This window comes from Trichechus manatus, unplaced genomic scaffold (assembly GCF_000243295.1).
Source record: "Trichechus manatus latirostris isolate Lorelei unplaced genomic scaffold, TriManLat1.0 scaffold00028, whole genome shotgun sequence".
In the NCBI taxonomy this organism is placed as follows: domain Eukaryota; kingdom Metazoa; phylum Chordata; class Mammalia; order Sirenia; family Trichechidae; genus Trichechus; species Trichechus manatus.
The window spans coordinates 1903861-1928617 of NW_004443964.1; the positions used below are offsets into that span (position 1 = coordinate 1903861).

Below are 24757 nucleotides of genomic sequence, written 5' to 3' on the forward strand. Positions count from 1 at the left end.
CATTCGCCCCCCATCTCCCCCTCTCTGCCTGCCTCCTGTCGGCTCTGCTTCTCTGCAGAGCCGTGACAGTGACCCGCGGGGATGAGGGCATCCAGGTGTGTGTCCCCCTGGCCAGCACTCTCTCAGCTTCACCCTCACAACAGCCTGGCCGCACTATGCCCCCGACAGCGGCCCAGGGGGCACTGCTGGGTGCTGGGCCCTGCCCCCGTGCCAGGCTGATGCACTGGAAGAGGAAACCAGAAGCTCTGCCCTCGTGGCGTGTACACTCTCCCCCCAGGAGGAGAACGCGGGACGGGGTGCAGGGAGACCAGCAGAAAGCACCAGGCTGCCCCCACGACCGCAGCTTCAGGTGAATCGGTCCCACAACCATACAACCACACTCAGAGCTCCCACTGGGGGCCACCCAGCAGGAAGTTGTCCAGAGACCCGAAGGGCTGCACGTTGTGACATCGCCGGGCTGCTCCTGTGGCCATTCTCCCCCGAGCCAGCCTCCCAGCCCACGGAGAGGTCACCAGAGACCAACAGACACCATCGACCTTCGCCTAGCGCAGGCTGCCCTGCGGCTGCCGGGACGCAACGCCACAAACGGGGAGCTGGAAAGAACAGGAACGTATTGTCTCCCACTTCCGGAAGACAAAAGTCCGAATTCAGGGTGCTGGCCAGGCTGTGGCTCTGGGGGAAGGTCCTTCCTTGCCCTGCACAGCGTCGAGTAGCCCCAGGCATTTCTCGGCTTGCAGAGGCAGCATAACTCCATCGTCCCTCTGTCTCTCTGCATCTCCTCTCCTCTCTCATAGGCCACCACTCAGATGGGATTAGGCCCTGCCCCACCCCCTACGACCTCGTGTTAACCTAACTGACGACACCTTCAAAGACTCAACTTCCGAACGGTCATATTCACAGGTACCAGGGATTAGAACTTCAACATGAAGTTTTGGGGGACACTACTCAATTCATAACGCCTGCCTCAATTCATAACGGTTCTGACTCACAGCATAGAACAGAACAAAACACCGCCCGGTCCTGCGCCGTCCTCACAATCATTGTTATGTTTGAGCCCATTGTTGCAGCCACTGTGTCAATCCATCTCGTTGAGGGCCTTCCTCTTTTTCGCTGACCCTCTGCTTTACCAAGCATGATGTCCTTCTCCAGGGACTGGTCCCTCTGGATAACATGTCCAAAGTAATTTTGTCAACACTTCCCCACATCTGCTTTACGTGTTTTTGTGATATGTGTGTTCACACACACACACTGTTTTACAGACTCAGCCGCAACATCGTGACAGTCCCCTCAACACTTCAGCTTGTGTGCCTAAGAACAAGGACGTGGCCATGGAGTCACACGACAATGCTCACACTCAGGAAAGTGACCACGGCTATCCGCCCTCTCTAACCATTCGTCCACGTCACAGGTTCTGACTGTCCCAGTGATGCCACTGACATGCCCCCACCCCAGAGTCACCAAGGACCACCCCTGCACTGGGTGCCCAGCTCTTTAGACCCCCCCCGCCCCCGCTTAAATAAAGCAACATTCTGTTTGTAGGAGCACTGCTTCATGAGCATTTGAAACAAAGAACCCCTAAGTGGCTTCACAGTGAGTTACGAGCACATCGCCAGTTGAGTGACACCAGAAGAGTCCCCTCTCCTCCTCGGCAGCTGGGAGCCTCCGGTCTCTTTAATCAGGAAGAGTCTCCTGGCATTTTGTCCTTCACAAAGCTGCTGTTTTCACAGATCCAGGCCTGTTTTTTGCACACGACAGGATGTGTTCTGATCGCCTGCCAATGACAAGCAGCTGAGAAGTGGGGTGCATCCGGGAGACTGCAGGAAAGGCAGGGCGTGTGGGGATGTGGACCCTGCAGCTCAGTCACCCCCAGACCTCTGGGACTCTCCCCTTCCCTATCAGTAAAGTGACGGGCGGTTCCTGAAAAGTTAAACACTGAGTTACCATGTGACCCAGCAATCCCACTCCGGCGTATATACCCCAAAAGACTCGAAAGCAGGGACTCCAACAGAACCCTGTACATCAGTGCTCACTGCAGCCAAAAGGTGGGAACCCCAGTGTGCATCGGCACATGATGGATAAACAGAGCGTGGTCCATCCACACGACGCACACAACACAATGCAATATTTACTCAGCCAGAAAGAGAAACGACGTCCTGTTACAAGCTACAGCACGCATGAAGCTTGGCAACGGTCAGCTGAGTGAATCAGACAGACACAGAAGGGCGCATACTGTACAATCCCACCTACAGAAAGATCTAGAACAGGCAAATGCAGAGAGACAGAAAATAGAAGTTACGGGGGGCGAGGGATGGGAGTTATTGCTCAGCGGGGACAGTTTCTGTTTGGGGTGATGAAAAGGTTGTGGAAACCTATAGTGGTGACGGTCACACAACATGGTGTGATCACTGCCATTGGATCGCCCCCTTGAAAATGGCTAAAAGGGCCAATTTTAAGTTGAGTATATTTTACAATTAAAAAAAATGAGAAAGAAAAAACATCAGAGAAAAAGTGAGGGTGGCCCAGAACCCCCAGGCTCCTGCAGAGTGAAAGGGGGCTCCTCACCCCACAGGGAGAGAGGACGGCATTCCACAGGGGTCCTGCCTTGCCAAGGCCCATGGCGAGCAAACCCTGATGGAGCGCGGCGGCGGCACGGGGCAGCAGCCACAGCCGGCCGGCCTCAGGCTCCCAGAAGCGCCCGGCTCAGCATCAGAGGCACCGAGAGTCTGGGACCTGCTCCACGCTGCGGGCGGGGCCCACCTGAAAATCAGCATCCTCTTAACACTGTCTCCCAGTCACTGCAGGGCAGCCGGGCGTGCTGTTCTCAACACCCACTGAGGGCCCGGGTGGGGGATTAGCGAACTCAGGTTCACAGGGCTGGTCTGGGGACAGCAGGTCACGGGGACGGACAGTCCAGCATCACCTAAGCGGCAATCCGCCAACAATCAAAACCTCCCAGGCCTGGAACCCAGGGCTACCCAGCAAGATCACCCTATCGTGTGCCAGCTGGAGGGTACCCCATGCAGGGAGGCCTGCCTGGGGGATGGCCGGGTCCCAGCTGTGCAGGGACTGTGGGGACAGTGCTCTGGACAGCAGCTCCCCGATGGACCTCACTCTTTCAGCTAATTGGGGTTGGTCGGTGTCCTCTATTAATAGAGGTGACAACAGCTTCTGAGAAGCTGGGGTCCATGCCATGGCCCCTCCTAACACCCTTCCTTTGGTGGTGAAGTCAGGCCTGGGGGGCGTCCCAGCGCTGGAGCCTTCCTTGCTGAGCCTGCCTGCACAGCCCTCCCTCCCCTGGGCTGTGGAGACGGCGGGACAGCTCAGGACGCTTGACTAGTCCAGAGGAGCCCCGTGAAGATGCTGTGTTGAGGGCGGGGAAGAGTCTGGCCTTGGGGTCCGCCCGTCCCTCGGAAGACCCAGCGTGATCGGACCTTGGCTCCAGAGCACAGACTAAGAATGTGCTGGAATGATGGGGGCTCTGGCCTTGTCCAGGTGGCAGTGAGGGGCCCGGCCCCGAGTCCCCGCCACATCTGAGTCCCCTCTCCCCCCAGTGCCACTCCCAGGCTCCTGCAGGCAGTACCAGGCACCACGGGAAGTATCGCCTTGTACCCGTCAACGCCTCGTTGTCTTGGAGGTGAGCACCCCATAGACCCCCCCAAACTCAGTGGACCTGAGCTCAGGCAGCAGACTCCTCAGGATCGCGCTGAAAGTGCCCTGACACCAGGGAGGGCACCATGCACAGCCCCCCACCCCGGGACAGGGCACCATGCACACACCCCCCACCCCGGGACAGGGCACTTGCACACAGCCCCCCAATCCCAGGACAAGGCACTCGCACACAGCCCCCCACCCCAGGACAGGGTGCCTGCGTGGGCTGGGAGTGCAGACACGTGTCAGCTGCTGAAGTCCCCACCCAGCTGCAAAGCGGCCCATGTCGCTCCCTCGTTGGGTGGAGCCGGCTGAGTGGTCAGCAGGAGGGGTTCATCCTGTGGGAGTTAGCGGGGTGACGGGAAGTGCTGGCTTTCAGCAGCAGAGGTGGCCTCGGAGATGTCAGGTGCACAGACGGTCAAGCGCCCCAGGCCCCCCATGGGTCCTGGGCCCAAGGAGCTCTCCGAGGAGGGTCAGCCTCAGCATCCACCCCAGCACAAAGGTGTCCTGCCTGGCCGCCCTGTTCATCACACAGGGCCAGAAGATCACAGGCACCAAGGCTGGGGGTGGGGGCAGGCGGCACACAGGGACAGTGAGTGACTGGGACATCCTGAAATTGTGCTGAGAAGCGGGCCCTGTGTGAAGTGGGGACTGGGCTGGATCCACAGAGCCCACAAAGCCCAGAGCCCTGCTGATGTACAGGAGGGAGCCCCCTGCCACCCAGTCCCCGGTGCAGCCACCCAAAGGCCCTGGGGAGCGGCAGGCATCCAAGAGGGAGGGCGTCCCCCTCCCTGTCCCCTGCCTGGCTGCTCGGGCCTTAACGCTCCAGAGACGTTGAAGAAGGGAGTGCCCACGGCCCTTGGCAGATGGCATGCCGATGACTCACCACGGCTTCCCTCAGCTCCAGGGACAGAGCCAACGCAAGCACCACACAGCCATGGGCCACCGGAAGTGCCAGCCCTGCCAGGGACCCACTGCCCTGCATCCCACGGCCACCACGGAGGGAGGACGGCTCGGCCCTGCCCTCACCGCAGCGGTGCTGGAGAGTGAGAGGGGCTCATGGGGCCGCTCGGCCTCTCCCAGCCCCGCCTGGCGCTGTCCCAGACGGCAGGAGCATGCTGGTCAGGATCAGCCACCAGCCCAGATGGTGCAGGGCAGGGGCACGGAGCGGCCGCCTGACCCTTCCTGGAGCCGGGCCTTGCCTCAACATGGGGGCTCGGGAGGCGGGGCAGGGGGCTGCCCATCAGGTGGTGACAGAGCTCTGTTCACCAGCAGCCAAAGACGACACCACGGCCTTCGCTTTGGCGGTTTCTGGAGGCTCCAGAGGGCCCTGAGCCAGCGGTCAGCTGCTCACACTGGGCTGTGAGCGACCTTACCTCCCAACCCCCCGAGCAAACACCCATGATTCGCAATTACCCTGGTGGCTTCCAGGGCGGAAAGGCCCTACAGCGCTCGTTAGCATACACCGAGCCAGGCATGAATACAGAGTTGTCGTGCAGAGGGAAATGGCAGCGAGGGGGCTGCTGGGAGCAGACGCCCTGGGGCCAGCAACACCGGGGGAATGAGGACACGATGCCCACAGGGACCCCCACCTCGGGGACTGGCCTCCGCCCACCCACTCCCTCGCTCGCTCCCCCCGCTGCTGCAGGAGCCGCTGGCGTTTCCCGGGGAGAAGCAGGCTTCTCCCGCCTACAAAAGCAGCAGAAATGGAAAGGGGCCAAGGGGAGAACAGACGGGAAAATCGATGGCTCAGTTGCCATGGTGATGATACCAGACAGCAATGTTTACCGACGCGCTGTTCTGGAACAAACCTCCACCAAGGAGCCACCTTCGTGTCAATGCTGTGTCGACAATGGGCGCAGGGACACGGGGTCTTCATGGGGGGGCGGAGGCCTAGGTGCCCCTCTGCCACCGCCTTCCCCGCCCACCCCCCCAGCTGCCCCCACGTCAGGGCCCTGTTACCTGCAGCGTCAGCCCCACCCAGAGCTTGGTGGGCCCGTGGACTCTCCGCCCCATCCCAGCCTCTGGATCAGCTGCTATGTGTGAACACAGCCCGCAGGCGGTCTGCACCCGCCTCGGTCACACGGGGTGGGGGGCTCGAGGGGCAGGTGTGAACTTTGGGGGGCTTGGGTGGGCCCCCTGAGGGACTGGGCCATAGAAGTGAACTGTGTGGGTTGTGGTGTGAGCGGGCTTGGTGACCTGCAGGCCTGGAGCGGGGAAGAAGTCCCCACTGATGCAGCGTGTCCTGGCCTCCCCCCACAACCCCATCCTTGCCCGCGGGAGCTGCCAGCGCCATCTCTGTCCCTCGTCTGCCCAGTGTTTGTAGATTTAAGGTGTGAGCGGGCCTGGGGTCTCTCTCCCTAATTTTCTAATTTTCCCTTTATCCACTCAAAGTGTGCCCGTGGAGCTGGGAGGGACGCGGGCACAGCCCCAGGTGGGCACTCAGGGCCCAGAGCACGGGAGGCTCGAAGGGCTGCTCCTTCCTTTCTGCGCAGGTTCACCTTTTAACGACTACAGAATGTATCCGAGGTGGCCCTTCTGCTCAGGTCTGACAGCCAGTCACGCAGCACACAGGCTGCAGGCCCACGTCCCTGGCCTCCACCCCGAGACTGGGGCCTGAGGAGGGCCCAGCGAGCAGCCTGAGGCAGCACTGCAGAGCCACTGGACCACCGAGCTGCCCGGGACACCTTGCACAGGGATCAGAGAAGCCCAGGCGGGACGGGCTCTGAAGGCCTCTGAGGGTGACGAGGGCATGGGAAGAAGGCCAATGGGGGCGGGCAGGGGTCTCTCCCAGAGCTGGGAGTGGGTGTTTCCTCCATTCTCCGCTTGGGAACGCGGTGTGGACAGGGGCCAAGCCAAACACCACAGGGGGGTTCCAGGACACACCCTCCCTGGTGACTCAGAGACCACAGCAGCTGCAGCTCTGGGTGAGGAGGGAGCTGCCTCTCCTAGCACCCGCTCCAAGGCGGTGCCCAGCACGTAGCCCGTGTCCCACGGACAGCAGGGCCAGGGCACAGAGCTGGGCGTGCCTTGCAAGCATGTACCTATCCACGGTGACAAACAAGGACCGCAGCCTCATCAGTCACCATGTGGCTGCTTTCACAGGCAAATGGAGAAAAAGGGCTCCAGGAGGTGGCAAAGCTATGTGACAGCCGCAGGGATGCCAGCCCTGGCTGAGAGCAATACGCCACATGGCACCCAGGCCTCTGCAGAGCCAGGGGAGAGACCCTGCTGCGCACCAGGCAATGAAGGAGTGTTCTGCAGGGACGTCCGCACCCACCCCGATGATACTTCAGGCAGGGACGCCCTCCTGGAAGATCTAGAATATTCTGTGAGTGTTCTTAACTCAGCCTCTTAAGAGGCAGGAGCTGTGCCACTCTTTCCACACGGGCAATCCCAGCCTGAGCCCTGAGGCTGCCTTCCCTCGTCCATGCACTGTGCCAGTACCAGGCTGAGTCGGGACACCGGGCTCTCCCTCCTATGCCTGCCGGCCCCTGCTGCAGGCACAGGCTCAGCCCAGCTCTTTTCAGGCCAGGAGGCCTGGGCTGCGGACAGCCAGCCGGCTGGGTGGGGATATGTGCTCGAGAGTTGGGGCACAAAAGAGCCACAGCAGCCCCCAGGGTCAGCAGTGACAGGAGCCTCACCCGGGGAAGTCGGCAAGCACAGGACCAGCATCACCCTCCGGGGCCGAGGTACCAGCCCTCTGCCAGGTGGACTCAAGGGTTCTCGTGTAACCAGTGATGCCAGTGGGGCTGAGACCCAGGGCCTGAAGGAACTCAAACCTGTCACAAGACTGCTCGGGGCACGTGTGGGTCGCTGGGGACAGACTGCTGACGAGGGAGTGGCCCGAGGAACAGGAGGCAGGTGGGAACACCAAGCTGTTCAAGGACAGCTTCTGTCAAGGCCGGGAAAACACTTCCCCTCTTTAGGACAAAGAGAAACCAAACCAAACGAAATGCTGTCAAGTCAATTCCAGCTCCGGTGACCGCGTGTCGGAGCAGAACCGTGCTCCACGCAATTTTCAGAGGTTGGTTTTTCTGAAGGAGACTGCCAAGCCTGTCTTCTGAGGTGCCTCTGGCTGGACTTGAACCTCCTACCTTTTGGTTAGCAGCCAAGCGCGTTAACTGTTTGCACCACCCAGTGCAGAGAACCTAACCCTAAGTCTTGCCGTGGTGCAATACATTGCTTTTATATGGCCTTTCTCACCATGGTCTTGTAACTCTCACCAAACGACTGGGTGCGACTGTACAAATGAGGTGCTTGTGGCCCACCAAAGGGATTGGACACCTTGCTAATAATGCAAATAAGGTGCATGGAACCCTAACAAGGGGATTGGTTAGTTTTGCCATCTGCTAGGCTTAAAATGAGCCATCCCAGAGGCAGAAAGGGGAGACACCTCACCAAACCACGGAAGAAGAGCCAGGAGTGGAGAGCGTCCTTTGGATCCGGGGTCCCTGCACCTGGTCTGGCTTCCGAGACTCAGGAGACAGAAGACGGTGAGAGAGGGGGAAAAGCAGCAGCAGAGACATGGTGGCGGCAGAAGCAGAGCCAGGAGACTGACAGGAGACTACAGTGCTGGGCTTCCCCGGACGAGGAGCAAGACAGAGCTGAGCGCCTTCGGGCAGGAGGCTTGTGGACAGGGTGGGGCGCCTCCAGGCACTTGTCTGTGGAGTTAGGATTGCTGACCCATTTGCTGGTGGAGTAGGGTGCCTCTGGGCACTTACTGGCAGAGCTAAAGAGCTTTGTAACACCTGCCCAAGCAGGGCAGAGGCCAGAGCAGGGCAGAGGCCAGACCGAGGGGCTGAGGGCCAGAAAGAGGCGTGCCTGCAAGCACAGCTGGGAAGAGGCTGTCCTGATGGAAGAACTGTATCCTGAGCATTCCTGAACCTGAAGTGGAACCTGTTACTTCCCTATTAAACCCTGTAACTGTGACTATTGTCTGTGAGTTCTGTGTGGTCACTGCAATGAATTATCAAACCCAGCAGAGGAGTCGAGTGTGCTGTGGGTGGGACAGCTGGTGTCAGAATTGGTAAAAAGGTTGGAGGGTGGAGGTATGTCTGACCTCCGCCTTGGGCTGCTGACCTGATCAGAGGAGGTTGGACGCCCCTCCTGGCCACTTTCGCACCTGCCCTCCCCAACCAGCCACAGAGCTGGCGATTCTGCTGCTCTTTGCTGTGCTCCCAGCCCTCAGCCAGACAGCATTCAGACTGCTGGGTCAGGAGGGCTGGGATAAGAGGAGGGTGCAGCTCCAAAGCCCCCATGGCTCTCCTCCACGCTCTGCCCTGTGGCCTCCACACCAGGCCCTGTCCCTGCTGCGGCCAGAAGGGCTAGACCCAGCGATGGAGGAGCAGGAGAAACAGAGCCTCTCACCCATCTTCTCAAACTTGCAAGTCAGAAGGAAGCTGGGACGGGTACACAGGGCACCACGTCCACGACAACCACGACATCCACCCTCACTGCCGCCGTCTGCTTCTTGGCCACGGAGGAGGCGCGTCTGCACACGCCAGGGCCTGCAGCCTCAGAGCCCTCAGACGGCCCCATCGCCCTGGACTGCCGGTCAGCCCAGGAGTACAAGCACTGAGAGCTGCAAGAGGACGAGCAGACGGCCTGGGCAATGTGCCGCGAGGTGTGCGCGGACCAAAGGGGCTGTCAGCGCGCCAGGACTCACCTGGGTGATTATATCTACAGAGCTGGGATCACACTGGAGACGTGCTCCGCAGACAGCAGTGGCGATTGAAGAAGAAATCGAATCAGCCGCCAGACAGACAATAAACCGTGGGTGGCTGCTGGCCAGGAGATTAGAGGGCTACAGAAGACGCCAGAACACCCCCTTATCAAAGCAAAACCCAAGAGTCATCTGCGGAGCCGTCTTCACTGCAGGGAGAACCCAGCACAAGATGAGAGGCTGAGCCTGCTGTGAGGTCGGGAGCCGCAGCCCGGAGCCACCTCACAGCTGCGAGCCGCACGCATGCACAGAGGGACAGAGAACGGACGGACCAAAGGAGCCGCCAGCGTCTCGGTGGCCAGAGAGTGAACGAGGAAGAAGAAAGGGGCAGGCCGACTGCTCAGCTGCTGCGGAAGGGAACTGACTGGGCTCTGGCCACGCAGGAGGCCGGCCGCTTCTAAAGCAGGAAGCTCAAAGGAAACTCCCATCTGAAGTCTCCCTACTCCGGAGACTCGGGTTACCCCTGAGCACTGCACATCTGGCTACACTGGGCGGGACACAGCCCACGTGAGACCCGCAGGCAGCACCGGAAGGATGAGGCCTGGGGCCATGCAATGAAGGGGGGGACTTCGGCTGCAGCAACTGGGACAATGGTCGATGGTCTAATCCCATACAGGCTGAGAGCCCAGGGAGCACAGGGGGAGCCACCGGATACCCGTCCCAACGTGAGCAAGAAGGCAAGAAGGACGAGAAAAATGGCAGAAGGGGGGCTTGTTGCTGGGGGTTGGGAGCTGGTTCTGAGTCATAGTGACCCCATGTGACAGAGCAGAGCTGCCCCATAAGGTTTCCTGCCAGTAATCTTTACGAGAGCAGGTGGCCAGGTCCTTTCTCCTGTGGAGCCACTGGATAGGTTTGAAACACCACCCTTTGGGTTAGTAGCTGAGTGCTTAACCACTGCACCACCAGGGCTCCTTGGCACGAGAGGGTGGGGGTGGAAACAGAAACATGAGGAAAAGCGGGGATAGCAGCAGCACCAGACTGCTCCCCACAGCCACCAGGGCCACAACCCGAGGACCCAGTTGGGAATTTGGCAGCAAGAGGGTGAGTTAGTGCCCCGCTTTGCTGGGAGTCAAGATTAAGTCACCGAAAAACAATCTCTGGGGTCAAATCAAGGCTGCTCTGTTGTTGTTGCTGCTGGCTGCCATCAAGTGCACCCTGACTCGTGGCGACCCCGCACAGAGCAGAACGAAACGCTGCCTAGTCCTGCGCCATCCCCATGATCAGCTGCAGATCGGACCATTGTGATCCACAGAGTCTTCACTGGCTGATTTTTGGAAGCAGATCTCCAGGCCTTTCTTCCTAGTCTGTCTTAGTCTGGAAGCTTCTGAAACCTGTTCAGCATCCTAGCAACACGCAAACTTACACTGAGACATGGGTGGTAGCTGCGCTTAAGGTGCACTGCCTGGGAATGGAACCCGGGTCTCCCGCGTGGAAGTGAGAATCCGAACGATCTCTGGGGTCACGTCTAGGCTGGCGCCGGGTCTAAGGCACGTGACCAAAGCAGAAAGAGCCCTCCTCCAAGCCTCTTCACAAAGGACATTCCCTGAGGGCTCTGGTCACCTCCCAGACAGCAGGGGCAGCAAGGCCGTCAGAGGCTGAGCGATCCCCCAGGGCTACAATGGGCAGAGAGGAGCAGGTGGACACCAGTCAACAGCAAACAGACCAGAAAAGGGATTACTGGGACCGAGACGGTCACGCCCCAATGAGAAGGTTCATGTCTTTGAGGAGACACAAAACCCAGCCTGTAATTTATGCACTTAATAACACCGCCTCGAAACACATAAAGCAACAATGACAGAGAAACTGACGAGCCTGCCATCCTGGGACAGTAAGACGCCTCTTTTGCTGATGAATACGAAGGATGACATTATTAAATATTTGAAAACAATCAGAAAGCCCACACCCATCACCAGGTAATATTATTTTCAGACACACGTGGATGCCTTAAACAGAGGCCACACACCTGGCAAAAATGCCTCTCGATGAAAATCCCAGACTTGGGACCATTCAAGAACCAGGAGAACAAGCCCCACCCCGATGACATCCCAGCCAGCCTGTGGGGAGGGAAGTCACCACAGACGCCCACAGCCGCCAGGCAGAACTAACGGGAGCCGTGAGCTCAAAGAAGTCAAGGACCTGAGGAACAAGGAGGAATACAATTCCTGAGCCAGTGGCCTCCCACCTAGAAACCCAGGGACACTGTTCCATGGGGACAGTGGGCAAATGTTCCAGCCCCAGCCCAGAGCAAAAGACTCCCATCCTCTCCACGAGGGCTTTACAGCGGGGAAGGGCACACACGCTCAGCCCCTGGAAGACCTCCCCTTCTCAGCAGATACCTGCATGGGCCGGCTCAGGGCTGGGGTCCCTCTGGGCTGGACCCCCACCTTGGCAAATCTGCCCGCCGACACGTAAGACACCCACAAGACAACAAAGTGAAAGCAGCCCGCCACTTCAGTGCTGGAGGTGCCAGACTCGGCGTTTACATCCCGTCCGCGGGCCTCCAAGAACCAGCCTGGCCAAGCCCATCGGCGGCTGCCCTTCTCTAAGGACCTGGGGTTGCCTCCTGCCTGGGTCCAGTGCACGGGTCTTGACCATGCCGGGAGAAGGGGCCTGAGAAAGGCGGCTGGGCCTTCCTGCGTGTGCCAAGCCTCATGCAGACAGAGTCCCAGAGAGTAACTTTTTACACCCCAAAACACCAAGCCGGCTCTAATCCACTGGCTCACCCCCCTCCCACAAGGTCGGGGGGCAAGGGAGTCCTGTGGCCTGTGCTGAGGAGAGTTGGCCTTGCCGGGTGACTCCAGCTCTGTGGAGAGCGTGCAGCGGAACATTCCAGAATCACAGAGGTTAGCCCTGCGCAGGGCTGGGAACTGCAGCTCCCGGACAAGCATGCTCAGAGCGCGATGTGGACTGAACTGTGTCACCAAAAAGACATGTGCAAGTCCTGAGCACCGAGAACATGCCCGTGTGGAAACAGGGTCTCCAAAGACACCAACGGTTAGGTTAAATGAGGTCTTATCAGGTGGGGTGGGGTGCGCCAAATCCTAATCCCTTCTGAGGGGTGTCTTATAAAAGGGGAGAACAGACACGGGGACGGGGAAGACACACGGACAAGCAGCAAAGGATCGCTGCAGCTACCAGAAGCTCGGAGGGAGGCAACATGCCTCTCAGAGCCTCAGAAGGAACCAAAGTGGCCGATGCCATGATTCAGACTGCTGATTCAGAACTGTGAGACAATAGATTTCTGTTCCTTCAAGCCACTCAACTTTGTGGTATTTCGTCATGGCAACCCTTAGGAAACAGAGACAGAGGAGGAAAAAGGCACCAGGAATAACCAGCTACTCATCAAGAGAACAGAGAAGTAACTTGTGTGCGTTCACAGCATGGAACGTTCTAGAGCAGTAAAAATGAACGCACTCCACTACTTGCAACAACACAGAGGAATCTGAACACAGAATGAGCAAAAGCCTGCTGCATGAGTCCACCTTCCTGCCGACGATCTTCCAGTGGCCAGCGAGCCCCCGGCACAAGCCCAGAACCCATCTCCCCAAGGCCCTGCTGCTCGAACCCGACCTCCTCCCAGCCCCACCACCTCCTCTGCTCCAGACTGTTCACCTTCTGCAGAAACACCTTGTCCTGGACCCCTGGTGTGCACCTCTGCTCCCTCTCCTCCACCCCTCCCTCCTCACCCACAGGCTGCAGCTAACACGCCGGCCCTGGTTACACCACCCTCAGATGACCCTGAGCACTGGCACCACACCTGTCCTTCAGGGATGCCTGGTTCATGGCCCTCCTCTCGGGGCACCAGGTCCCCCGCAAGGCATACTGTCGGGAAATTTCAGAGCACCAAGGACAAAGCTCTGAAGGCTTCCAGGGAGGGGAAAACAAAAACAAAAGCTGTCTACAGCATCAGTATCAAGATGGCATTGCTGGAGGACCATAAGCCCAGAGCTAGGGGACAACGGGACAATGCCACCAAATGCCAGGGGAAGATGGTTTCCCACCCAGAATGCTGACCCTCAGCCAAGCCACCTGCTGAGCGCCCGGTAGTAAAACACCCGCAGATGCCCAGGCTCAAAGAATCTATTTCCCTCTTAGGAACCTTTAAGGAAAAGATGATCCCACACAAACAAACCGCAGGGCACCCATACAATGGGACATTGTTCACCAGGAAAAACAAATGAGCCATAAGCCACAAAAAGACTGGAGGAAACTTAAAGGCACACTGCTAAATGAGAGAAGCCAGTCTGAAAAGACTACCTACTGTAGGACTCCAACCACATGACTTCCCGAAAAGGAAACACAGACAGTGAGCAGACCCGTGGTTGCCAGGGGTCCAGGGGCTCAGGGATGGGGGTGACCAGGTGGCGCCCAGGGCGTTTTTTGGGCAATGAAACTATTCTGCATGACAGTGTCATAGTGGACACACGACACTGCATTTGTCAACACCCACAGGACTGAGAGTGAACACAGAGAGTGAACCCTACGGTAGACTATGGACTTCAGTTAGTAACAATGTATCAATACTGGTTCACCAGTTGTAACACGTATCACAGGAATGCAAGATGTTAGTAACAGAGGACACTGTGGTGGGGAGAGGGGGTACGGTACGTAGGAATTCTCTACTTTCTGAACAATTTTTCTGTACACCTACAACTGCTCTAAAAAATAAAGTCTATTTAAAAAAAAAATCTCTAAATGAGGGAGCAAAACAAGTATGGTGAAAAACACAGGACCTAGAAACACAGGGGCTCCCACACAGCAGGGCATCCCAGGTGGGGGATCCCAGGACATGGGGCGGCCCGGCTCCCCAATTGGGACAGGGGGTGGGGGCTCCAGGAGGGCGGTCTCCAGAAGGAGAATAAATGAAACAATCCACTGAGTTGGCTGATGGCAGACAAAGGAATGAGTTCATGATGGTCCACACAGAAACACCCAAACGCAGAAGTAAGGCAAAACAGTTGTATGAGAAAAAAAGTGTAATCACAACAAACATCTGTGAACTATAATACACGAGAAAGATCAATAAATTGGACCTCATCAAAATGAAAAACGTCTGCTCTTTAAAAAACAGTTATAAAAGGGAAAGGCAGACCAAACTGAGAGAAAATATGTGTAAAAAATGTATCCGACAAATGACTTGTATCCTAAATATATAAAGAGTGTTTACAATTTAATAATAAGAAGACAAGCAACCTAATAAAAAAGGAAGGCATTTCACCCAAGAAAATGTACAAATGGCCGATAAGCACCTGCAAAGGTGCTCGACATGGTTAGTTAATTAGGGAAACTTAAATCTGTAACAGCCCCAAACTGGAAACAACTCAAGCATCCACCAACACAGGACTGAATAAACGAAGTGCAGAACATCCACACACTGGAATACCACTCAGCGATAAAACCTAATGAGCTGCTGGTCCACATGACAATGTAGGTGAATCTCAAAATATGTTATGCTGCCTGACAGGAGCCTGACAGAAAAAAGACTGCATACTGTAGGATCCCATTGATATAACACCCTAGAAAACACACACGGAATTAGAGAGACAGAAAGCAGACCAGCAGTTGCTTGGGGACAGGAAGGGGCACAGTGGGGAGAGAGAAGGGGGCTGACAGGGGCCTGGGAAACTGGGGTGATGGAGAGGCTCACAATCTCAATTGTGGCGATGGGGCGTGTGCATGTGTAAAACCCCATCACACTGTGTACTTTACATACGTGCAGTTTACTGTACATCAGCTCTACCTCACTAAAGCTCTGAAAAACCACAGGTGCTGTCTTAGCTGTGGCTAAAACCCGTGCAGTTACAACATAAACCTCATATAATACTTTAAACAAAAATCGTGATAAATCGTATCAGACAGAGCAAGGGAGTCGTATAAAAAAGCTAAGTCCAAATCTTTCACAATAAGAATTATTAAATAATGTCTAAAATTGAAAAAAAAAAAAGAAGAAGAAACCTACTTTTTAGTCACATGGAAGCAAGCCCAAGAAAAACAGCTTTACAAGCTGAAGGCAGCCGCCTCTGAGTACGGGACGCAGGGGTGAGAAGAGGGGAGGGCAGGGGGCGTGCTGTGAAACCAGGGGCACGTGTTGCTTTAATAAAAATTCAACTCCTGACCATCTGACGCAGCAATTCCCCTTCCTGGTGCAGACCCAGGAGAAATGAAAACGTGTCTGCTCAGGCAAGCTTGTACACCAAAGTTCACTGCAGCTCTATTCACAACAGCTGACGGATAAACGATAGGGTTCATCCAGGCAGTGGAATATGATTCAGCAATAAAGAGAAACAAAATTCTCAACACGCTACAACACGGATGAACCTCGAAAACATGAAGTGAAAGAAGCTACGTATTACACGATTCTCTTCATGTGAAATGTCCTGAAGAGGCAAATCCATAGAGGCAGAAAGCAGACTAGAGGTCACAGGAGCTGGGGGCACAGGGAATGGAAGGGACCGCTAAAGGGTAAGAGGTCTCTTTTTGGGATGATGAAAACGTTCTAAGGTTGATTGTGATGATGGTTACACAGATCTGTGACTACACTAAGAACTGCTGGTTTTACACTTTAAGCGGCTGAGCTGCACGCTGTGTGAATTCTACCTCAATAAAGTTGTTTCCAAAACAAATTTTTCACCTCCCGGAGCAGGCCTGCTGTCCCACCGCTCACCTCATGTAAGGGGACTCGTATTTGTCAAGTGATGGAGTCCACTCCCCAGATAAACCCCAGAGGAGACGGCACAGTTGACTGGGTCCCTGATTAAAGTTGAAACCCTGTGAGCTCCGGGGGGACGGAGACATGTCTCTCCCACGGCAGCCCCCATGTGCCAACACCAGGGCACAGGGCAGGTGGCCAGAGCCTTCCATCCTGCTCACCAGGTCTGGTGAAGCTGGCAACCTCCCAGAACTCTGCCAACAGTGAGTTCTGGACTCCCACCGCAGTCCTGGACACACCGTGGGGTCCCACGGGGATGCGTCGTTTCCGTGGGCAGACCCCCCCATCCCCTGTACATGCTCACGATGGCAGGAGAAGGCATGCCTGGTCCTCCAGCGCATGCCCCCCCAATCCACTGCATGACAAACCATGATGACAACCCCCCAAGACGAGTCAGAGCACATGTGCAAACACACCAGGGCTCAAGCCCACCCCCAGAGCCAGGACAGGCGGGGCGGCAAGGGCACCTCCCCCAAACTCAGCATACCCAGAACTGGGTTTTTGGGAGGGGCAGCCAGGAGGCCCAGGGGAGCCCAAGTGGGGCCACTGTCCCACAGTCAGTTCTTCACAACAGTGTGACCTCCATCCGCCCAGACATCACCAGGCCAGGCCAGGCGTGTAGCCCTGCCGCGTTCCCACGGGACTGCCACAAGATGAAGAGGTTTCCCTGGAGTCATGGGAAATGAGAGCAACACCACCTTCCCACCACCTGAGCCTGCCTGTGAGCCTCCCTGGCAGCTGCCTACACAGCCCATGCCCCGCAGGCTGGCACTCTCTGCCCCTCACCTGCCCAGGTACCTTCCCAACACAGAGCTCTGGACGCCGTCACTCTGCAGGGGTGGGAATGACAAGACACACAGCACATGCCCCCGGGGCTGCCCGAGGGAACGGTGCCCATCCGGGGTCAGGACCCCAGGCCAGCCATGACCACTGACAGGCTCGGCCTCAGTTTCCCCAAACACAGGAGTGAAAGAGGCAACTGCAGAGCCCCGCGGTCTCCAGGCCTGATGTCCTGTACAGGCTGTTGTGGAAAGGACACAAGGAGAACAAGCAGGCAGAGCTGCACGGACAGGGGCTCAGCCCAGCACGCGAGAAACAGGTTCCCGAGCCCCCGAGGCTGTGACTGCTGCCCACGGCTGATTGTCTGTCGAGGGCAGTGGCCAGCCACTCAAGGGAAAACACAACCCTCAGAGGGGACGAGGTGCGGCAGAGCTACCTCCCTTCCTCATTGCAGCCGGGGCAGTCACTTCCACAGCCACTGCCCGAGACCCGCGGGCCACCTGGGTAAGCTGGCCACAGGCTGATTCCCGCCATCAGGAGTCCACGTGCAGAAAGCAGGCCGTCCATCAGCAAAGGGGAAGCTGGGAAAATCCTACTGGCTTCTCAGCTCATGTTGGTTTTCCTGTTGGGCGAAGGCCCATCTCCCCATCCACAGCCCACCCTGGGTGTCAGGACATGAGCGCTGCCAGGCCAGGCCCGCAGGCCCTCCCCGCGGCCGCAAGCCCCGCCAGACAGGGCAGGAGCAGCCCCGCCGGCACCACCTTCCTCCCTCACAGACCACAGACAACGACTCGACAGAAAGCCGCAGCCCGGCGCAGGAACTCGCAGCCTCATTTCGCTGGTTGTGAAAGGAAGACAAGCTCATCGCACAAAATTGGCAACAAGCAGAAAAGGCACACATACAGTGAAAATGCACCCGGGAAGCCCACCCCCCAGGAAGGCCCCCGGTGGTGCTCTGTCGTCTCTTCTCTGCTTAGAACCAGGCACGTGCACGAGCAGCGTCCTTCAACAAAGCCGGGCCTCACCACAGCATGGGCCCGCGCCCTTTCTTGCTCATTTTATACCAGGACCATTTGCCCACGTCATTTACACGTTGCAGGAAACAGGTGTCAATGCTGACCCCACTGTCCGAATCTTCGACACCAATTCCCAATGTGACGCTTTTAAACCAGGATTTTCCCACGTCTCCTCACTCCCAAGCTGCTCCCCTGGGGAGACGTTCCCACCACTGTGAGCTCTGAGTGGCACCTCAAGGAGTTGTCCAGTGCACCCCACTTTTAACAGACTGTGCACCCAACAGCACCTGCCCAGCCCTGAGGGGTGTTGGCATTTTTAAAACCGTGTCGTATCCGACAGGTAAAGCTTGATTCCAAGCCCGAGGAGGACCAGACCCAGGAGCCCAGGCCCACCCAGCACATCAGATGCATCCGGGGTCTTACCGAGCTCCTTGGAGCCTTGACTCTCACTGGCCAGCTCTCCCATCTTCACGAGGGCATCGAAATAGCCTTTGGCTGCATACGTCACACCTGAGAGAGAGGCAGAGGGAGTGTTACGTCCTTCACGAGGACTGACAAGTCCCGCTGCGAAGACGCAGTTGTCCCCAAGCCCATCAGCCCGACCCTCGACCTCGATGAGCACATGACTCGAGTTTGGGCTTCACCCTGGGCCCTAGGATCTCGCTGTGGATATTCTGACTCTGTTCAGGTCTTGAAGGCTCCTTTTATGTGTTAGGAACTCGGTGTTCCGTTCACACCCAGCACGCCTCAAGTCAGAGGGCAAACAGCTGCTCCTGGTCATGTGTTGTTTGGCAAGGGAGGGAGAAGTTCTTTAAGCGTAGCTTAGAGTACAGCACGGCTGGGCAAGACAAGGCAGTATCAGGAGGCAGGAAGCTACTTACTTACCTAGAGACAGAGGCCCCCAAGCCAAGCCTGAGCACAGAGGACTATTGTTCCTGGCTTCCTGGTCTCAGAACAAGACTTATCACTGGAAGTAGGTCGGCTAAAGTAAGGACTCGTATCCAAGACACACAAAGAACCATTGAAGCTCAATGAGAAAACAAACAATTACAGAATGGGCAGAAGATCTGAGCAGACATCTCACCAAGGCACATAAGCGGGTGGAAAAGATGTACATGAAAAGGTGCCCAACATCACACGTCATCAGGGACTCCCAAATCAAAACAACGATCCGACCCCCCTACACACCCGTGAGATTCCAGAACACTGACAGCGCCGAATGCAGCGAGGACGTGGAGCCACAGGAACTCTCGTTCGCCGCTGGTGGGAGTGCACAGCAGTACAGCCACGCCCAAGGTCTGGTGGTTTCTTGCAAAGCTAAACACACGTTTGCCATTTTATCCAGCAATCGCTCTCCTAGGTGTTCACCCCAATGAGATGGAAACTGATGCCCAGACAAAAAGCTGCAAACGAATGTCTGCAGCAGCTTTTCTCATAATCGCCAAAAACTGGAACCAACTAAGCTGTCCTTGAACAGGTGAGCAGATGAACCAACTGCGGTACGTCCACACAGTCGAATGTTACATTCAGTGAGAAAAAGCGATGTGCTATCAAGCCAGAAAAAGCATGGATATTGCTCAGTGAAAGATACCGGTCTGAAAAGGCTATATACTGTACGATTCCAGCCATACAACATTCTGGAAAAGGCAAAACTCTAGGGACAGTGAAAAGATCGTGTAGAAAGGGACGCAGGGGAAGGGGGGAGGGATGAATCGGTGGATCACAGGGGATGTTTAGGGCAGTGAAACTTTTCTATATGAATCTGTAATGGTGGACACGTGACGGTATGCATTTCTCAAAACCCCTAAGACGGTACAACCCAGAGAGCGAACCCTAGACTACGTACTCTAGTTAGTAATAATGTATCGATGTTGGTTCATCGGTTGTAACAAATATATCACAGGCGTGCAAGATGGTAACTATAGGAGAAACAATGCGTGGGGAGAAGGTCTGTGGGAACTCTCGGTACTTCCTGTAAACCTAAAACTATTCTAAAAAAATGAAGTCTATTAGGATCCTCAAACAACAAAAAGTAGGCTAAAGTCATCCCTTGGTATTGCTGGCCACTGGATGCGCATCATAGCACCTAAGGGGGCAAATACTGACCTAGGCAGCAGTGGGTGTGGAGACCTCCCTGCTCCCCAAGTCACAGTGCCCGCTGACGGGCAAAGGACATGGCCAGCGTCGGTCCGGACCTCCTCCTCAGAGGTGAGCATGACCCTTCAGGACTGCTGGGGTGCCTGGCCGCGTGCCTGGTCTGGGCAGTGACCGCGCCCAACCTTCCAGGCTGGAAGGAGGACTAGGAGGTGGAGTTGCCCGGAGCCATCAGCGGCACGATCACAGACCCTGTGAGGGGCTGATAACTGACCACTTGATCAAATTTTATTTGTGTGGTTTTCTGTTAAGCGCACAAAACTTGTTCTGCAGCCTAGGATGGCTCCAGAACCTCACCCAGGGGAACGAAAGCGCTTCTGATGCCTGGGGGAGACAGCTTCTTATAACAAGTGAAAGAAAAACAAGGTCACAGAAGGTCGGTGCTGGGAAGAAAGATACAGCCGAGGCGATAACAGGGCCTGGACAGCTGTCTGTCCTGAGCAGTCAGGAGAGCCCGCGCAACAGGAAGGACAAATCTCCGGTTGGCCAGCACCGTCTCCGGCACAGCCTCCCGGGGAATCCGGGTGGGAGGCGGAGAGGCCCGGAAGGAAACCCACGCCCCCGTGTCGGGGAGCCAGGGTGCACAAACCAAAGAGAAGACCATAGCCCCCCCCCCCCGACACCGCCCCAGTGGAGAGGCATCAGGGGTGTCCTGTGGCTCCCTGTCCTGGTGTCCTGGGGTGGCTGTAACAAAGGACCACACCCAGGCTGGCTGACAGGGACAGAAATTTACTGTCTCACAGTTGTGGAGGCTGGGAGTGCGAATTCAGGGCGTTGGCACCCTGCTTCCTCTGCAGGCTCTAGGGGAGGATCCTTCCTTGTCTCCCAGCTTCTGGTGGCCCCAGGATTCCTTGGCGAGTAGCTGCAGTTACGCGTCCATCCTTCCTCTGTCTGTCTGTGTTTCTTCTCTTTTATAAGAACCCCACTCAGATGGGATTAGGGTCTACCCTCCTCCGCTGTGACCTCCTGTTAATTGATAACATCTTCAAAGACCTTATTTCCAAACAAGGTCACGGTTTCACAGGCACCAGGCTTACATCGTCTATATGTCTTTTTAGGGGGACACCACTCGATCCCCAACACTAACAGGGTCACATTCACAGGTAGCAGGGTTAGGACTGCAACATGTCTTTCGGGGGGCCACCAGTCAATCCCCAACACTCCCTGAGTGCAAAACAGCTGGGAATGAGATGATGTCACTCTGAGGAAGAACGGTTCGCGGGGTGAGACCTCCTTGACAGCGTGTGTCCCGTAAACAGTCCCAGACAGAGAGTCTGAGTGTTGTAGTGACAGCTGGCATTACAAAAGGACGCCACCAGCAGTCTGAGCCGCACGAGAGTAACGCTGGTCTCCAGGGTTGGGCCAGCCTGCACTGTCGATTCAAATTCACAGCTCCCGCCTCGACCGTGAGCACAGAAAAAAACAGACACGGCCAGGAAGAGGTGGGGAAGGGCGTTCCAAAGCAGCGGGACTCGTCAGGCTTGGAAAAGATGCTTGCTGTGTCCTTCTGATGGATTTGCTTCCTTTTCCGAGCACAGTGTACTTGAACCAAAAACCAAACTAGTTGCCGTCAAGTCAATTCTGACTCATGGCAACCTAGTGTGTGTCTGACTAGAACTCTGCTCCGCAGGGTCTTCAATGGTTGATTTCTCAGAAGTAGATCGCCAGGCCTTTCTTCCAAGGCGACTCTGGGTGGATTCGAACCTCTAACCTTTCTGTTAGCAGCGAGTGTGTTCACTGCACCACTCAGGGACTCCTAGGCCAGGCTGGTACCAACCACTTAATCCAAGCCCCAACCTTTAGTGCCAAAGGAACAGAGTTGAGATCCTGCCCATCTTTAGGTGCTGTGGGCAAGGACGAGAGCTGGGATGCCGAGCTCGTCACTCCAGCTGCAGGAATGGCCCCCACTGCCCAGGGTGGGGCCATTGCTGTAGCCACGGGAGCAGACTCCCAAGCGCAGGGTCGCGGCCTGCATGGCAACACACCTCTTTGGCTCAGTGCCAAGTTCATTTCCAGAACAGAAGACCCTCCTCCATCACAGCCCCCGGCCTGCGCCCAAGTTCCCCTGCTGACAAGCTAGGGCCTGTGTCCAAGCCGAGAAGGTCCCTCCTCCAACCCCACGGGGCCCGGCGCAGTCCTACCTGCCAGGGCCTTTTCGTAGTTCTTCCCCATGGCGATGAAGTTCCGGAGGCTGGGGTTGAACTGCTCCATGATGGTCTGCAGGGAGGTAGAGAGAAACAACGTCAGTGGGTGAGCGGCCGCCTCAATGGCATGGCGAGGGGCCGCACAGCCACCAGGAAACCCAAAGATGGCAGCGGCCCCCAGCGGTTGGGACCATGCAGGCTCCTGTCAGGCTTCCTGAGTTCAAACCCCAGCTCTGCCCCTTACTGAAGACAAATTACTTCCTGAGCCTCAGTGTTCACATCTGTACGATGGGGACAGCAACAAGGCCCGCAGAGGGAGGCCTGCGGGTGAAACAAGTGGATACGTGTCGAGCACCTGGGACAGTACCTGGCACATAACCTGCTCTGAAGTGTGGCCGCCGGGGGGCTGTTACCCCGCTGGGCAGGCTGAGTCAGCGACTGGGTCCCCACTGGCCACACAGATGGCCCAGCGCCGCCCAGCAACCCCCTCCCTAGAGAATCTTAACACCAATTACCACACCCGGGCTCTGCTTAGAGGGACCCACGGCCTGGTTTGCAAACACCAGCTATGAGCAATCCAGCGGGCTCCGATCCGCACGCTAGACGGGCTGGCGGCCAGTGCCACGATCAGCAGATCTCAGACGAAGAAATTAGATTTTCATGGCGAAGGCCAAATGCATGTTTTAATTACGAGGCATCAGAGCAGGCAACGCCAACAGCAGCCAAATGAGAATCTTCCTGGCAGGAGGGGCTGTCAGCGGGGCCGCACGCCAGCTGAGAACCAGGAGGAAGCGCAGAAGACCCGTCTCTACCACATCCTAAGTCCTCAGTGATTTTATCCCACGATGCGGCTGAGCTTCCCCCAGACGAGAGGGGGACAGCGGGCCCTGCCACAGAGGGGGGTCCCCGAGGCTTGTCTGACAGGCGCCCTCACCCCCGGCCCATCTGTTGGCTGGGCCAGCAGTCACCCCAGGCCCAGCGACACCCTCCCCTGCTCCTCACCCTCAGCCCTCGGCATCGGCATCGACATAGCAGGTGAGGAGGGGCATTTAGGGAAGCGAAAGTCGCCCTCTCTGCGGCCAGGCTACTGGAGACCCAGAACTTAGCACACACTCCAGCACCTGCCTGTGGGAGGTCCTGTTCTGACCACACTTGGCTCAGGCCCAGTGAAGAGACGCCAGCCCCTCCTGCATGAGGCTGGTCTCCAAACCTCACCACCCCAGACCCTGCGCTCCTCCACAGCGTGAACCACGGCCCCGGCCCTGCGCTGCGCTGGGCACCTGAGCAAGGCGAAGCTCCCAGCCTCATCCCAGGCAGCGCTCCCTCCCACCTGGCTCAGCAAAGGTTCTGACCACACGGGTGCGTGAGGCCAGAGCCAACAGGGGCGGAGGCGGGTGCCAGAAAACGGGAATAAGGCCCTGTCTGGCTCAGCACGTGTGGCGTTTCAGGGTGCCTTAGGGTCAGGATAGAGGTGTCACGTAGGTGTGGGGGAAGGGCGACTAGGAGCTGGAGATGCATGTCTGGGAGCACCCTCAAACTGGAGGAGCTCACGGCAGTGTCGCCCAGACGCCCTTCCAGACCCGTGGACCATCCCGAGGTGGTCAAGAGACACCCAAGGGGTTTGCATTGTTCGAATGAATCATAGCGGAAGTGGGACAACCCCAGTGAGGGCAAGGAAGTTCCTGATTCTGGGGCTACAGGTGTGCGTGTGTATGAATGTTTGAGTGTGCGAGTGTGCATCTATGTACATGGGGTATCTATGCGTATGTGTGTGTGTGAATGTGTGTACACGTATCTGTACGCATTAGTGTGCACGTGTATACGGACTTGCGTGTGTGTGAGTGTGAGTGTTCGCATCTGTGTGTATGTGTCTGTGCGTAGGGGTATGCATGTGTGTGTACATGTGAACATGTGTACAGACATATACATGTGAGTGTGTATACATGTGTGTAAACACATGTATAGATGTATATGCAAGTAGTGTGTACATGTGAGCACATGTATAGGTGTATATACGTGTGGGGGGTGCTCACGTATAGGTGTATGTGAGTGTGTGCAAGTGTGTGTATGTGCGTGGACACTGAGTCACAGCACGGATGCACAGCTCGCTGTGAGGAGGGGGCACAAGGTCTGTGAGCGCCAACCTGTAGCGTGGCTGTGGCGTGAGCACAGCCGTGCACAGGGGACAGCACGGAGCCAGGCTGTTCCTGGGTGGGAGAGGAGCCCACTGGGAGTGGCAGCTGAAACATGCAGGAGGCACCGGGGCCGGGCCACAGTATGGCCAGGCCGTCCTCACGTCATGACACACGGAACAGCCTGGTTTTGCTTCCTCAGCCCGGCTGTCGCATGCTCACGTACAGGAATGCAGCGAGGAAGGCCTGGCACACGGCAGAGAGGGGTGGCCGCAGGTGCTCAGTTGGGCCCCTCCAGTCCTGGGGGGCGGCACTGTCTCCCCTCTGTACTCCCCTTAGCGACTCTCCTTGGTCACTCCATCTCCTGGGACCATGGCCTCCAAGAGACCAAAGTCAAGAATGGACTGTTGGGAGGGACAGGGATGGGAAGGGGCCAGCCTCTCCAGTAG

At 56.9% G+C, this 24757-nt stretch overlaps 1 protein-coding gene across 3 annotated transcripts in view; it reads right to left on the reverse strand.

Annotated features, from left to right (window-relative positions):
- Positions 1–22245, reverse strand: part of BAIAP2 (BAR/IMD domain containing adaptor protein 2) — a 57178-nt gene extending 34933 nt beyond the window's left edge. For all 3 annotated transcript variants that reach the window (XM_004374096.1, XM_012554941.1, XM_012554940.1), the window contains exons 1-2: positions 22174–22245; positions 18302–18388 (exon numbers count right to left, since the gene is read on the reverse strand). In XM_004374096.1, the coding sequence (XP_004374153.1) occupies positions 18302–18388; positions 22174–22243 (157 nt within the window). In that variant the 5' untranslated portion in view covers positions 22244–22245. The remainder of the gene's footprint in view (positions 1–18301; positions 18389–22173) is intronic.
- Between the last annotated feature and the right edge of the window lie 2512 nt (positions 22246–24757).